Genomic DNA, 16,646 nt, shown 5'->3' on the forward strand with positions numbered 1-16,646 from the left:
CTCCACATTCTCTCCAGCATCTGTTGTTTCCTGATGTTTTAATGATCGCCATTCTGGTATTTCATTGTGGTTTTGATTTGCATTTCTCTAATGACCAGTGATGATGAGCTTTTTTTCATATGTTTGTTGGCCGTATAAATGTCTTTTTTTGAGAAGTGTCTGTTCATATCCTTTGCCCACTTTTTGATGGGGTCGTTTGTTTTTTTCTTGTAAATTTGTTTAAGTTCCTCGTAGATTCTGGATATTAGCCCTTTGTCAGATGGATAGATTGCAAAAATTGTCTCCCATTCTGTAGGTTGCCTGTTCACTCTGATGATAGTTTATTTTGCTGTGCAGAACCTCTTTAGTTTAATTCGACCCATTTGTCAATTTTGGCTTTTGTTGTCATTGCTTTTGGTGTTTTAGTCATGAAGTCTTTGCCAATGTCTATGTCCTGAATGGTATGGCCTAGGTTTTCTTCTAGGGTTTTTATGGTTTTAGGTCTTACATTTAAGTCTAATCCATCTTGAGTTAATTTTTGTATAAGGTGTAAGGAAGGGGTCCAGTTTCAGTTTTCTACATATGGCTAGCCAGTTTTCCCAACACCGTTTATTAAATAGGGAATCCTTTACCCATTTCTTGTTTTTGTAGGTTTGTCAAAAATCAGATGGTTGTAGATGTGTGGCGATATGTCTGAGGCCTCTGTTCTTCTGTTCTGTTCCATTGGTCTATATATCTGTTTTGGTGCCAGTACTATGCTGTTTTTGTTACTGTAGCCTTGTATTGTAGTTTGAAGTCAGGTAGCATGATGCCTCCAGCTTTGTTCTTTTTGCTTAGGATTGTCTTGGTTATATGGACCCTTTTTTGGTTCCATATGAAATTTAAAGTAGTTTTTTTCTAATTCTGTGAAGAAAGTCAATGGTTGCTTGATGAGGATAGCAATGAATTTATAAATTACTTTGGGCAGTATGGCCATTTTCATGATATTGATTCTTCTTATCTGTGAGCATGGAATGTTTCTCCATTTGTTTTTGTGTTCTCTCATTTCCTTGAGCAGTGGTTTGTAGTTCTTGAAGAGGTCCTTCACATCCCTTGTAAGTTGTATTCCTAGGTTTCTGGTTTCTTTCACCCCAGCACCATCTTTCTCCATCGAATATTTATCTTGGTATCCTTGTCAAAATTAATTCCAGGTATTCTGTTCTCTTTGTAGCAGTTGTGAATGGGAGTTCACTCATGATTTGGCTGTTTGTCTATTATTGGTGTATAGCAGTGCTTGTGATTTTTGCACATTGATTTTGTGTCCTGAGACTGCTGAAGTTGCTTATTAGCTCAAGGAGATTCTGGGCTGAGACGATGGAGTTTTCTAACTATACAATCATGTCATCTACAAACAGAGACAATTTGACTTCCTCTCTTTCTATTTGAATACTCTTTATTTCTTTCTCTTGCCTGATTGCCCTGGCCAGAACTTCTAATACTGTGTTGAATAGGAGTGGTGAGGGGGAGAGCATCTTTGTCTTGTGCCGATTTTTGAGACTGAGTCTCACTCTGCCCAGACTGGGGTGCAGTGGCGTGATCTTGGCTCACTGCAACCTCCACCTTCCAGGTTCAAGCAATTCTCGTGCCTCAGCCTCCCAAGTAGCTGGGATTACAGGCATGAGCCACCATGCCTGGCTAATTTTTGTACTTTTAGTAGAGACAGGATTTCACCATTTGGCCAGGTTGGTCTCGAACTCCTGACCTCAAGTGATCTACCCACCTCGGCCTCCCAAAGTTTGGAATTACAGCCATGAGCCACTGTGCCTGGCCTATTTCCAGATTCTTAATTCCATTCCATTAATCTCTGTATACCCTTATGCCAGTACCATAGTCTTGATTACTTTAGCTTTGTAATAAGTTGTAAAATCAGGAAATGTGAGTCGTCTTTGTTCTTTTTTCTCAAGATTGTTTTGTCTGAGTCCCTTGCAATTCTAAATGAATTTTAGGATTAGCTTGTAAATTTCTGCATTGAAGCCAGTTAACATTTTGATAAGGATTGATTGGATGTGTCTGCTGATCAATTTGGCAAGTGTTGCCATCCGAAGAATACTGTCTTTTCATCCGTGAACATGTAGATGCCCCTGTATTTAGTTGAGTGTTCTTCAGTCTCTTTTAACAATTTTTTTATAGTTTTTCAGAGTGTAAGTTTTGCACTCTAAATTTGCATTTGTTAAACTTATTCCTAGGTATTTTATTCTTTTTAATATTACTCTAAGTGGAATTGTTTTCTAAATTTCATTTTCAGATTGTTCATTGCTACTATATAAAGGTATGATTGATTTTTTTTTAAGACTAGTCAGCTATACTAGTGAGAAGTGGGGAAAGAGTAGAAAAGGAGTTATATGTATAACTGACTCTGAGCAATCAATCGAGATAACAATTGATTTTTCTATATTGATCTTTCTTTTTGTATGCCTGCTGGAATGGGATCTATATTGACCTTGTATCCTGCAAACTTGCTGAAGTTCTTACAGTTTTTTAGTGTATTTCTTAGGATTTTCTGTAAACAAGATAATGTTATCTGCAAATAGAGATAATTGTACTTTTTCCGTTTTGACTTGTATGCCTTTTATTTCCTTTCTTGCCTAATTACTCTGGCTGGCACCTCTAGCCAATATTGAATAGGTGTAGCAGAAGTGGACATCTCGTCTTGTTCTTGATCTTGGTCTTTGATCATTAAATAGTTGTGAGGTTTCCCTAGATCAGGTTGAGCAAGTTCCTTCTGGTTCCTAGTTAGTAAGAGTGTTTTGATCATGAAAAGGGGTATTGAATTTTATCAAATGCGAATTTTATCAAATGCTTTTTCTGTGTCTGTTGAGATGGTTATGTGTTTTTTGTCCTGTATTCTATTAGGACATTATTACGTTAATTGATTTTTCAGATGTTAATGGAAATTTGCATTCTTGGGATAAATCACATTTGATCATGGTGAATGATCCTTTTTATATATTGCTGGATTTTATTTGCTAGCGTTTTGCTGAAGATTTTTACATCTATATTCGTAAGAGATTATTGTAGTTTTTTTTTTTTTTTTCTTCTAATGTCATCTTTGGTTTTGGTATCAGGCTAATATCGGTCTTATAGAATGTGTGGGGAAGTGTTTCTTGCTCTTCTTTGATTTTTCTTTAAAAGAATTTGTGAGGAATTGATATTCTTGTTTAATGTTTGGTAGAATACTGGTGAAGCCATTTGGGTCTAAGCTTTTCTATGTGGGTAGTTTTTAAATTACCAGTTCAATCTCTTTGTTAGTTATAGGTCTGTTCGGAGTGTTTGTTTCTCCTTGGTTCAGTTTTGGTAGCTTATGTCTGTATGGTCGTTCATAGTATTCCCTATAATTCTTTTTACTTCTGTAAGGTAAATAGTAATGTCCCCTATTTCACTCCTAATTTTAGGAATTCTGGTCTTCTCTCCTCTTCTTGGTCAGTCTAACTAAACATTTATCATTGTGATTGTCATTTGGTTGATCTTTTCAAAGAACCAAATTTTGTTATTGTTGAGATGAATGAAAATTATGACATAATATACCATAACTTATGGGATATGCTAAAGCAGTACTTACCAGAAAACAGCTGTAAGAGTCTGCATTTAAAAAGATGAAGGAACCAATGTTTGGTTTCATTTGTTTCTTTCTACCTCAGGGTATTTGTATATTCTCTTTCTCCTCCTCCTTTTCTCAAGATTATACAGTTTTACTCTTTGGTGAGAGAATTTAGAAACTACAGTTGTCCGGGGAGGGAGAGCATTAGGAAAAATAGCTAATGCATGTGAGGCCTAATACCTAGGTGATGGGTTGACAGGTGCAACAAACCACCATGGCACATGTTTACCTATATAATAAACTTGTACATCCTGCACATGTACCCTGAAACTTAAAATTAAAATTTAAAAAAAAAAAAAAAGGAAACTACAGTTGTTCTTGTCTTTCCAGATTTTAGAAGGGAGAAGCAAAATTTCTGTCAATGACTTCATCATAAAAGCTTCAGCTTTGGCATGTTTAAAAGTTCCCGAAGCAAATTCTTCTTGGATGGACACAGTTATAAGACAGTAAGTATAACTGGGGACGATATATATCCATCACTAGTTTTCTTATTTAATATGTGAATAGGAGTTGAGGGGATAAGGATAAATGGAATACAGAGAGGCAGATCGCTTACATAGGTCAAACAACTTGAAAACAACACAAAAATATTTATGAGATACTGCTTTTTACTTTTTTTCCTTTCTGGCTCCAATTTTCAACCTTGTTTTTGTTGTTGTTTTTTATTTATTTTTTAAAGAGACAGGGTCTTGCTCTGTTGTCCAGGCTGGTCTTGAACTCTTGGGGTCAAGCAGTTCTACAGCCTTGGCCTCCCAAAGTTCTGGGATTTCAGGTGTGAGCCACTGTGCCCAGCCTGAGATACTGCTGGATTTAGCTTGTAAAGGCTGTAGATTCTTTGTATGAGTTCAGCAAAGGGAGATTAGTGAACAAATACGTGTAATTAAGTTGATAATGACTGTCACAAAGTAGGGTTAAATAGATGATTTTCATTCACCCATGAGTTCTCCTGAGCTTCAGGGGCAAAATTAAAACGAGTACTTGTTAATATTATGATGGTATAGAGTAGTATGGTACTCATTGTGTCTCTTTTATCTCATTTAATTCTCATGACCACCTTATGATATAAGTGCTTTCACTTCCATCTCTAGATGAAGAAACTGAGGCTCAGTGAGTTAAGTAACTTGCCTGAGTTAATAAGTTAGTGTTAGGACTGTGATTAGAACTAAGATTCTGACTCCTAAGCCTATTCGTTTTCTAATATGTAGATGCTTTTATGTTATTCTTATTCTGAAAGGAAACAAACAAACTTTTTTCCTTTGTACTCTACTGTCACACAGTCACAGCACCAATTCTGTGACCAGATGAGTAGAGGCAGGGGTGGGGAGGGTTTCCCCACACACCAGCCAAGCAGTGAATTCTGCAGTGAACTCCTCTAATTCAATTAAATTCAATTTTGGTGCTGTCTACCTGTAGATAGTGTCAGATCCCAAAGATTGAGGGCTCGGTCCTACAAGACTGCCCTCACATCAGATGCCAGTCAAAAGTGTAGGCCACTCATACTTGTAACTGACTGGCTACAAACTGGTTCCTGTGACCTCTTTCTTGGGTTTGATTAACTTGCTAGGACAATTCACAGAATTTGGGGAAACACTTATGTTTATTATAAAGGATATTGCAAAGGATACGGGTGAACACCAGATGAAGAGATGGCTAGGGCGAGGTATGAGGTGGGGTGGTGCAGAGCTTCCGTATCCACTCTGGGCATACCACCCTTCCAGTACTTCCACAGTTCAGCAACTGGAAGCTCATTAAATCTTGTTGAAGAGTCTTGATAGAGGGGGCTGGGGAGAAAAAGGAAAGGGGAAAAAAAGTCTTTGTAGAGCTTGATCTCCAGGATCTCCAGCCTACATCTCCCTCCCCTGTCCCTTAGGTCAGTAGGTAGGGCTAAAAGTTCCAACTCTCTAATCCTCTAGTCATTTTGACCCTTCTAGTGACTGGCCCTGTCCCGAGGTTACGCAGGGATCCTGCCGTAAATATCCACAATGGAGCTTATTATATAAGGGGCTCGTTATAAATAACAAAAGATACTCCTATCACTCAGGAAATTCCAGTTTTAGGGTCTCTATGACAGGAACTGGCAACATGGGAACAAAGACCCAAGTATATATTATACCACACTTACTAATATTTATTCATATTTTAGGGCCGGGCTCACACCTATAGTCTCAGCACTTTGAGAGGCCGAGGCGGGTGGATCACTTCAGGTCGGGAGTTCAAGACCAGTCTGGCCAACATGATGAAACCCTGTCTCTAGTAAAAATACAAAAATTAGCTGGGTCCCGTGGTGGTGCGTGCCTGTAATCTCAGCTACTTGGGAAACTGAGGCAGGAGAATTGCTTGAACCCAGGAAGCAGAGGTTGCAGTGAGCTGAGATTGTGCCATTGCAGTCCAGTCTGGGTGATAAGAGCAAAACTCTACCTCAAAAAAAAAAAAAATTTTAATATTAAATTTAGGTTGGAATACTGTTCCCTTAATAAGAGGTCAGTTCCCAGGAGGCAAACACAACAGTTTTTTTTTTTTTTTTGGGGAGACAGAGTCTCTCTCTGTCACCTAGGCTAGAGTGCAGTGGCACGATCTTGGCTCACTGCAACCTCCGCCTCCCAGGTTCAAGCAATTCTCCTACCTCAGCCTCCCGAGTAGCTGGGATTACAGGTATGAGCCACCACTCCCAGGTAATTTTTTTTTATTTTTAGTAGAGATGGGGTTTCACCATATTGGCCAGGCTGTTCTTGAACTCCTGACCTTGTGATCTGCCACCTTGGCCTCCCAAAGTGCTGGGATCACAGGCGTGAGCTACCATGCCTGGCCCTTAAACACAACTTTTAAACTATTGTTTATTCTGGTATTTATTTACCTGCAGATTTCCAAATATTTTTCTGTTGCCTTTTATGAGTTTTTCATTTATTTTATTGACTGACTTCCTGTTAAAGAACATTAATATTTAGCTTTAGCTCCAGTCTTGGGACTAGAGAGAAAAAAAAGGTAGCTTTGTTATGCCCTTCCTACATACACACACATAACATCATCCTCCCAAATTGATTATAGCACAAATAATCCATATTTGGGGCTGGGCAAGGTGGCTCCCACCTGTAATCCCAGCACTTTGGGAGGCCAAGGCAGGTGGATCACCTGAGGTCAGGAGTTTGAAATCAGCCTGGCCAACATGGCAAAACCCTCTCTCTGCTAAAAATACAAAAAACAAAAAAAACAAAAAAAAAACATTAGCCAGGTGTGGTGGTACACGTCTGTAGTCCCAGCTAATCGGGAAGATGAGGCAGGAGAATTGCTCGAACCTGGGAGGTGGAGGTTGCAGTGAGCCAGGATCGCGCCACTGCACTCCAGCCTGAGTGAGAGTGAGACTGTATTTCAAAAAATAACAAATAAATATAAATTTATATTTGGTTAACCTTTTTTTTTTCTTTGAGACGGAGTCTTGCTCTGTCCCCAGAGTGCAGTGGTGCGATCTCAGCTCACTGCAAGCTTCGCCTCCTGGGTTCATGCTATTCTCCTGCCTCAGCCTCCCGAGTAGCTGGGACTACAGGTGCCCGCCACCTCGCCCGGCTAATTTTTTTTTGTATTTTTAGTAGAGACCAGGTTTCACCGTGTTAGCCAGGATGGTCTCGATCTCCTGATCTCGTGATCTGCCCTTCTCGGCCTCCCAAAGTGCTGGGATTATAGGCTTGAGCCACTGCGCCCGGCCTGGTTAATCTTTTTAGAGTATGTGTGTGTCCAGTGTTAATATTTGTATGCCTATGAAAATAATTGTGTATGACTAAGACATGTGTTATACCATGAATGCTAACCTAATTGATTTTAATAATTGCTTTAGGGAAGGCTAGTTTTCTATGTACGTGTGAATTCTTTCTGAAACTCCATAAGCTAGGAGAGGAGTTTCAGAAACCATTAAACCATTTCTTAATCTGATCAAACCTATTGGGTAAACTCTTGGTTCTAACTTTTCCTTGGTCATTCTTCTCTTGGAGAACATCTGGGCATATAATATTCTTTATAAACTGTATAGTTTTCTAGGGCTACCATTATTAATGACCACAAAATTGATGGATTAAAACAAATTTATTCTCTCACAGTTCTGGAAACAAGTCTGAAATCAGCTTTTCAGCAGGGGCAATGCATTCCCTCCAAAGACTATAGAGAAGAATCCTTCCTTGCCTTTTCCAGTTCTGGTGTTTCTAGGCATTTAGTGGTTTGTGATTGCATAACTCCAGTCTCTTCTTCCATCTTTACATGGCCTTCTCCTCTGTGTCTGTATTTTCTCTTCTCTTAAGAGGACTGTTGGCATTGGATTTAGGGTCACTCAGATAATACAGGATGATCTTATCTCAGGATCCTAATTATACCTCCAGAGACCTTTTTCCAAATAAGGTCACATTGATAGATTCCAGGGATTAGGACAAAGACTTATCTTTTGGAGGGCCACCATTCATCCCACTAAACAGACTTTAAATTAGTCTTCCTGTTTTCAGCATTATTCATATTACTGACTCACGGAGAGTTTTCTGGAGCCTGGCAGAAATAGCTTGCTTAAGGCATTGACAGTCTTCAGTAATTCATTCAAGGCCTATTTTTAACTATTGTACCTCTCTAAACCCCTCTTCTTGTGCTATTCTGAGTTAGCCACTGTTACTGAACATACCTTTCAGTTATCTCCTTTTAGGATGCTGTTTGGGCTTTCCTGTTCCTTGCTTTTAGATGCATTCCTTTTCCATGCTATGGCCACCATGATGATTGTCACAGCAGCAAACATTCAAGGAATTTATATTCCTTAAATATAAATACAGGATACTTAAAATCTAGATAGAGGCAGGTTTTTTTTTTGTTTTTTTTTTGTTTTTTTTTAATATTCCTTTAATTCCCCTCTGTGCCAGCATATAGACACTTTTTTTTTTTTTTGAGGTGGAGTCTTACTCTGTTGCCAGGCTGGAGTACAGTGGTGCTATCTCGACTCACTGCAACCTCCGCCTCCCAGGTTCGAGCGATTCTCCTGCCTCAGCCACCTGAGTAGCTGGGATTATAGGCACACGCCACCATACCCAGCTAATTCTTGTATTTGTAGTAGAGATGGGATTTCACCGTATTGGCCAGGATGGTCTCAATCTCTTGACCTCGTGATCTGCCTGCCTCAGCCTCCCAAAGTGCTGGGATTTTGGCATGAGCCACTGTGCCTGGCCGCATGTTGACACTTTTTAACACTTTAATTTGCCATCTTACATATCATAAAATGTACCTGCTCTAAGTGTACAATTTCTTGATTTTTGTTGAAGGTACGGAATTATGCAGTCTTTACCACAATCTTATTTTAGAAATTTCCATCACCCCCAGAAGATCAGTCATGCTTATTTATAGTAAATTCTTATTTTCACCTTCAGCCCCTGGGCAATCTGTTCTAGTGCTTGAATCTATAGATTTGTATTTTCTAGACCTTTTATAGAAATGGAATCATAGGCTGGGCGCGGTGGCTCATGCCTGTAATCCCAGCACTTTGAGAGACCGAGGTGGGCAGATCATGAGGTCAGGAGATCAAGACCAGCCTGGCTAATACAGTGAAACCCCGTCTCTACTAAAAATACAAAAATTAGTCAGGCGTGGTGGCAGGCGCCTGTAGCTACTGGGGAGGCTGAGGCAGGAGAATGGCGTGAACCCAGGAGGTGGAGCTTACAGTGAGCCGAGATCCTGCCACTGCACTCCAGCCTGGGTGACAGAGTGAGACTCCGTCTCAAAAAAAAGAAATGGAATAATAAAATATGTGGTCTTTTGCATTTGCTTTCTTTCACTTAGCGAAATGTTTCTGAGACTCATCTGTGTTGTAGCATGTATCTGTAGTTTATTTTTTTTCTTGCTGAATAGTGTTTAATCGTATTCAGTGTACCTCTTTATCATTCACCAGTTGATTAACATTTGTTTTCCAGTTTTTTGCTATTATGAATGATGCTACTATGAATATTTACATACAATTATTTGTGTGGACATGTATTTTTATTTTTCTTCAGTAGATTCCTAGGAATGGAATATCTGAGTCATAGGGTAAAAGTATGTTTAATTTTTAGAGAAACTTGTACATTATTTTTCAAAGCAGTTACACTGTTTTACCTTCCCACCAATAGTGGATAAGTGTTCCAGTTTCTTTATGTCTTCATCAATACTTGTTACTGTGTGGGTGTGAAGTGAGAGCCATCTACTTGTAAGATCTCACTTTATTGCACTTTGATTTATTGAGCTTTTTTATAAATTGAAGGCTTGTGGCAATCCTCTGTCAAGCAAGTTGATGGCACCATGTTTCCAACAGCATGTGCTCACTTCCTGTCTCTGTGTCACATTTTGGCAATTCCTAGAGTATTTCAAACTTTATTATTCTATCTGTTATGGTGACCTGTGATCAAGGATCTTTGATGTTACCATTGTAATTGTTTCGATGCCCCATGAACCATGCCCATATAAGATGGCAAACTTCATTGATAAATTTTGCATGTGTTCTGACTGGTTGATAGAATTATCAACCAGCTGTTCCTCTGTCTCTCTCCCTTTCCTTGGGCCTCCCTATTCCCTGAGACACAATAAAACTGAAATCAGGCCAATTAGTAACTCTACAATGGCCTCTGAGTGTTTGAGTGAAAGGAAGACTTTCATGTCTCTTACTTTAAAAGCTAGAAATGATTCAGCTCAATGAGTAAGGCATGTCAAAAGCCAAGATAGGTTGAAAGCTAGGCTTCTTGTGCCAAACAGCCAACTTGTGAATACAAAGAAAAAGTTCTTGAAGGAAATGAAAAGTACTATCCTGGTGAACACATGAATGACAAGAAAGTGAAACAGCCTTGTTGCTGATATGGAGAAAGTTTTGAGTGGTCTAGATAAAAGATTAAACCAGGTACAGCATTCCCTTAGGCCAAAGCATTCAGAGCAAGGCCCTAACTCTCTTCAATTCTTTGAAGGCCAATAGAGGTGAGGAAGCTGCGTAACAGAAGTTTGAGGCTAGCAGAGGTTGGTTCATGAGGTTGAAGGAAAGGAGGCCATAATAACATAAAAGTACAGGGTGAAGTACAAATTATTCAGAAGATATAGCTAAGATAATTGATGAAACAGCTTTATATTGGAAGAAGATGCCATCCAGGACTTTCATAGCTAGAGAGGAAAAGTCCATACCTTGCTCTAGAGCTTCAAAGGACAGGTTGATTCTGTTAGCAGTAATACAGCTGGTGACTTCAAGTTGAGGCCAGTGCTCATTTACCATTCTGAAAATCTTAGGGCCCTTAAGAATTATTCTAAATCTGCTCTGCCTATGCTATATATGGAACAACAAAGCCTGATGACAGTTTACAGCATGGTCTGCTGAATATTTTAAGCCCACTGTTGAGGCCTACTGCTCAGAAAAAAGGATGCCTTTCAAAATTTATGCTTGTAGACAATGCACTTGCCCATCCAAGAGCTCTGATGGACATGTACAAGATTGAAGTTCTCTTTTCTTTTCTTTTTTTTTTTTTTTTTTTGAGATGCAGTCTCACTCTGTCATCCAGGCTGGACTGCAGTGGCACGGTCTCTGCTCACTGCAACCTCGGCCTCCCGGGTTCAAGCAGTTCTCCTGCGTCAGCCTCCCAAGTAGCTGGGATTACAGGTGCCTGCCACCAGGCCCAGCTAATTTTTGTATTTTTAGTAGAGACTGGATCTCACTATGTTGGCCAGGCTGGTCTCGAACTCCTGACCTCAGGTGATCTGCCTGTCTCAGCCCCAAAGTTGTGGGATTGTGTGAGCCATCACGCCCAGCCTAGATTGAGGTTATTTTCATGCCTGCTAACACAGCATCCATGCTGTAGCCCATGGATCAAGGACTAATTTTGACTTTTGAGTCTTATTGTTTAAGAAATTTATTTGGCCGAGTGTGGTGGCTCACGCCTGTAATCCCAGCACTTTGGGAGGCCGAGACGGGTGGATCACGAGCTCAGGAGATTGAGACCATCCTGGCTAACATGGTGAAACCCTTTCTCTACTAAAAATACAAAAAAATTAGCCGGGTGTAGGGGCAGGCGCCTGTAGCCCCAGCTACTTGGGAGGCTGAGGCAGGAGAATGGCGTGAACCCAGGAGGCGGAGCTTGCAGTGAGCCGAGATCGCACCACCGTACTCCAGCCTGGGCGACTGAGCAAGACTCCATCTCAGGAAAAAAAAAAAAAAAAGAAATTTATTTTAGGGCTATAGTTGCCATACATAGTGATTCCTCTGATGGATCTGAGCAAAGTAAATTGAAAACCTTCTGAAAGTGATCCATCATTAACAGCAGTTTGGAAGAAGCTGATTCCAGCCCTCGTGGGTAACTTTGAGATGTTCAAAGACTTTTTAGTAAAGGAATTAACTGCAGATGTTGGTAGAAACAGCAAGATAACTAGAATTAGAAGTGGAGCCTGAAGATGGGAATGAATTGCTGCAATCTCATGATAAAACTTGAATGGATGAGTAGCTGCTTCTTATGGAGAGGAAAAGAAAGTGGTTTCTTGAACTAGAATCTACTCCTGGTAAAGAAGCTGTGAACATTGTTGAAATTACAACAGAGGATTTAGAGTATCCTATGAATTTAGTTGAAAAAGCAACTGCAGGATTTGAGAGCACTGACTCTAGTTTTGAAAGAAATTCCATGGTTAAAATGCTGTCAAACAGCACTGCATGCTACAGAGAAATCTTCTGTGAAAAGAAGAGTCAATCAGTGGGACAAACTTCATTGTTATCTTAAGAGACTGCTACAGCCACTCAGTCTTCAGCAACCATAATCCTCATCAGTCGGCAGCCATCAACATCAAGGCAGGATCTTCTACCAGCAAAAAAATTACAATTAGCTAAAAGTTCAGGTGCTTTTTAGCATATTTTAGCAATAACGTAGTTTTAAATTAAGGTATATACATTGGTTTTTTGTTAGTCATAATACTATTGCACTCCTAGTAGACAACAGTGTAGTGTTAAGCATAACTTTCATATGTACTAGGAAATCAGAAAATTCATGTGACTCGCTTTATTGCAGTATTATTTTGGTGTTCTGGAACTGAACCTGCAATATCAAGATATTTCTATACTTAGATGAAGGGATTGAGATTGTCTGTTAATTCTAACCAAACACCATTCATTTACTTGTTCATATACTCATTCAGCATTTTTTTAACATGTACTCTTTACTGGATTCAGTGGTAAACAATATAGGGAACACTATCCTTACTGTCTCAAAGGGGGGATGACGGAACAAGCAATATTGTAATAATTTAATCAAGAAAGCAGTATTTGCTGTGTGATACCTTGGCTAGAGTCCTGTGGTAATTAATGAGTCATACACTGTATTTTTATTAGAGCAGGTCCCTGTGTTTTTTTGCAAGTGACAAAATCCTTCTCCAGCCAACTTAGGCAAATTGGGGGATTTGGTACCCATTGATCTTTTTGGAGCTTGTGCCTAGAGAGAGCTGGAGTTCTTTGGAGGCAGAGCTGTGCCTTTATGTGAAGCCTTAACTTTTTCTCGATTACAGAACAGTAGCAGGGGCCCTTACGCAGACCCCAAGGAGACCATGGATAAAATCCATCAGCTTGTGAACTTCAGTTGGGGCGGGGCCGGGGGGGAATCACCTTTTTTTTTTTTTTTAACTAACCTCTACTAACATTTAGCATTTCCTCCTTTTATAAATGTAGAGAACAGATCAAATGTTAACAGTACTTGTGTCTGGTGACCAGTAAAAATCAGTTATTTTCATATCTCATTGTAGTTGTATATATCTCAAAATGTTATTTTGTTCATGCCTGCTTCAAAGTGATTGCCATTATTAGACCTGCAACAAGATCTTATTATTGAGTGAATACAGAAGCATATTTGTCATAATTTTGTTTTTTGAACAGTTTGATAACTGAATTTCAGTATAGTTTCTCTCTTTTTTAAAGTAATTTGAGTATTTTCAGTGTTAAAAAGGTATTCTGAGATAAGATCCAGATGCATAGGGGCACCTGCTGTAGAAAAGATTGGAACTCTGTACTTGATGACAATACAAGATCTGATTTTGTGTTAAAAAAAAAAAAAGATTGGGAACCCTTACTTTTACGTACTTCTGAGGTACCACCACCCATGTATCCTGAGCACTCCTTTTTCTTGCTACAATGCAGTTCTTTCCCTCCACTCTTACTTTCATCTGCTCAAACTACCTGTAGAGACTCAACTCCAGCCAATGTACTTCCACTCAAAATCCAAGGAGTTTTGATTGGTGGCATTCATGTGTGGGTAAAGGCAGATGGCAGGGGATGTTAGATGATATGTGTGAAACCAAGCTACTGCTGCTGACACATTTCTCTTGTATTTTTTCTTGGTGGGTGGTGGGGTCGGGGGCAGGGGCAGTATTGGGGGATGGAGTCTCGCTCTGTTGCCCAGGCTGGAGTGCAGTGGCACAATCTCAGCTCACTGCAACCTCCGCCTCCCAGGTTCAAGCGGTTCTCCTGCCTCATCCTCCTGAGTAGCTGGGACTACAGGTGTGCACCACCAATACCTTTTGTATTTTTAGTAGAGACAGAGTTTCGTCATGCTGGCCAGGCTGGTCTCAAATTCTTGACTTCAAGTGATCCGCCCACCTCAGCCTCCCAAAGTGCTGGGATTACAGGCGTGAGCCACTGTTCCCAGCTCTCTCTTTCATTTTTAATAACTACAAGTCAAGGAGAGGGCATAGCAAAATTTAAAAATTAGGATAGACATCATATATGGCTGAACAATAACACACACATTGGTTCAAAAAATTTTTGAAGTAAATATAAGTATTCTTGGTTAACCTGGCACATAGGCTCTTAATAAACAGTTTTTGATTACATTTATTTTTCTTTTTAAACAGAAATCATGTTGTTGATGTCAGTGTTGCAGTCAGTACTCCTGCAGGACTCATCACACCTATTGTGTTTAATGCACATATAAAAGGACTGGAAACCATTGCCAATGATGTTGTTTCTTTAGCAGCCAAAGCAAGAGAGGGTAAACTACAGCCACACGAATTCCAGGTAAGGTGTTGATTATTGCTTTCTAATTATGTTATTTTTAAGGTTTGCATAATGCATGTATTACATTTTTCACCTTTTGATTCTGCGATATAATTCTTTTTTTTTTTTTTTTTTTTTTTTTTTTTTTGAAACAGAGTCTCACTCTTGTCACCCAGGCTGGAGTGCAATGGCGCAATATTGGCTCACTGCAACCTCTGCCTCCCAGGTTCAAGCAATTCTCCTGCCTCTGCCTCTGCCTCCTGAGTAGCTGGTATTATAGGCACGTGCCACTACGCCTGGCTAATTTTTTTATTTTTATTTTTTTTTGTATTTTTAGTAGAGACAGGGTTTCACTATATTGGCCAGGCTGGTCTCAAACGCCTGACCTCAAATGATCCGCCTGCCTCACCCTCTCAAAGTGCTGGGNTTTTTTTTTTTTTTTTTTTTTTTTTTGAGATGGAGTCTCACTCTGTCGCCAGGTTGGAGTACAGTGGCACAATCTCAGCTCACTGCAACCTCCATCTCCCAGGTTCAAGTGATTCTCCTGCCTCAGCCTCCCGAGTAGCTGGGACTACAGGCCCGCCACCACGCCCGGCTAATTTTTTGTATTTTTAGTAGAGACGGCGTTTCACCATGTTGGCCAGGATGGTCTCGATCTCTTGACCTCATGATCCACCCACCTCGGTCTCCCAAAGTGCTGGGATTACAGGCATGAGCCACCGCACCTAGCCTTGCCATGTAACTCTTATTGACACACGGCTCTGAAAATAAAGAAAAATTGAATCACATATCCAAAAGAAGATACTATCTGAAAATAAGACATTTTCCAGCTGTCATTTTTGTTCATATTGTAATGGTTGTGTATCTTCAGTAATATGTATTCCATTCAGACCTTTCTTAAGACCTTGCACCTTTTTAGCTTAAGGTCTTTTCACAGAACATTTGTCAAGTTTTCTGATTTATGTTGACAAACAATATTATTTATTTTTAATATTATTTCCTCTAGGGTGGCACTTTTACGATCTCCAATTTAGGAATGTTTGGAATTAAGAATTTCTCTGCTATTATTAACCCACCTCAAGCATGTATTTTGGCAATTGGTGCTTCAGAGGATAAACTGGTTCCAGCAGATAATGAAAAAGGGTAAGTGCCAAAATAGAGGGGAAGTCATAAGCTAATTTTTATTACAGTATACACTTGTCCTGTGGTATCCTCAGGGGATTGGCTCCAGGAACCCCTTTGAATATTGTAATCCACAATGCTCAAGTCCCGATATAATATGATATAGTATTTGCATATAACCTACACACATTCTTCTGTATACTTTAATCTCGACTTATAATAATACAGTACCTAAACAGCGCTTCATTCACATGGATCCAGTGTAGTACCCAGTGTGCAGCAAATTCCAAGTTATGCTTATGGACATTTGTGGAATTGTTTACTTTCTGGATATTTTGATCCATGGTTGGTTGAATATATGGATTCAGAACCCATGGATATATGGAGGGTCAACCATACCTGTTTTTGAGTATCAGTGTTTTCGTTTGTTTGTTTGTTTGAGATGGAGTCTCACTCACTCTGTCACCCAGGCGGAAGTGCAGTGGTGCCATCTCAGCTCACTGCAATCTCCGCCTCCCGGGTTCAAACAGTTCTCTTGCCTCAGCCCCCGTGTAGCTGGGATTACAGATGTGTACTACCACACTCAGCTAATTTTTGTATTTTTAGTAGATATGTTGTTTCACCATGTTCGCCAGGCTGGTCTTGATCTTCTGACCTCAAGTGATCTGCTCACCTCAGCCTTCCAAAGTGCTGGGATTACAGGAATGAGCCACTGTGCCTGGCCAGAGTCTCAGTTTTATATATAGTTATTGGCACGGTATATTGCATCTTCAAATAAAATTATATATATATGATAAAATTCTTCAAGGCAGCAACTTTTCTTTACTAAATGCAGTTAGTCCTATTTGAGATGGAAAGCCTTATTCTAGGTGAGGAGTCAGCACATTTTTTTTTTTTTTTTTAGTCATATAGTAA

The 16,646-nt window shown here is 39.7% G+C and overlaps 1 protein-coding gene across 2 annotated transcripts in view; it reads left to right on the forward strand.

The window, feature by feature from the left end:
- Window positions 1-16,646, forward strand: part of DLAT (dihydrolipoamide S-acetyltransferase) — a 39,883-nt gene that overhangs the window by 21,057 nt on the left and 2,180 nt on the right. For both annotated transcript variants that reach the window (XM_025356276.1, XM_025356277.1), the window contains exons 11-13: window positions 3,947-4,062; window positions 14,468-14,630; window positions 15,616-15,752. In XM_025356276.1, coding sequence (XP_025212061.1) covers window positions 3,947-4,062; window positions 14,468-14,630; window positions 15,616-15,752 — 416 coding nt within the window. The remainder of the gene's footprint in view (window positions 1-3,946; window positions 4,063-14,467; window positions 14,631-15,615; window positions 15,753-16,646) is intronic.

This window comes from Theropithecus gelada, chromosome 14, assembly GCF_003255815.1.
Source record: "Theropithecus gelada isolate Dixy chromosome 14, Tgel_1.0, whole genome shotgun sequence".
NCBI lineage: Eukaryota > Metazoa > Chordata > Mammalia > Primates > Cercopithecidae > Theropithecus > Theropithecus gelada.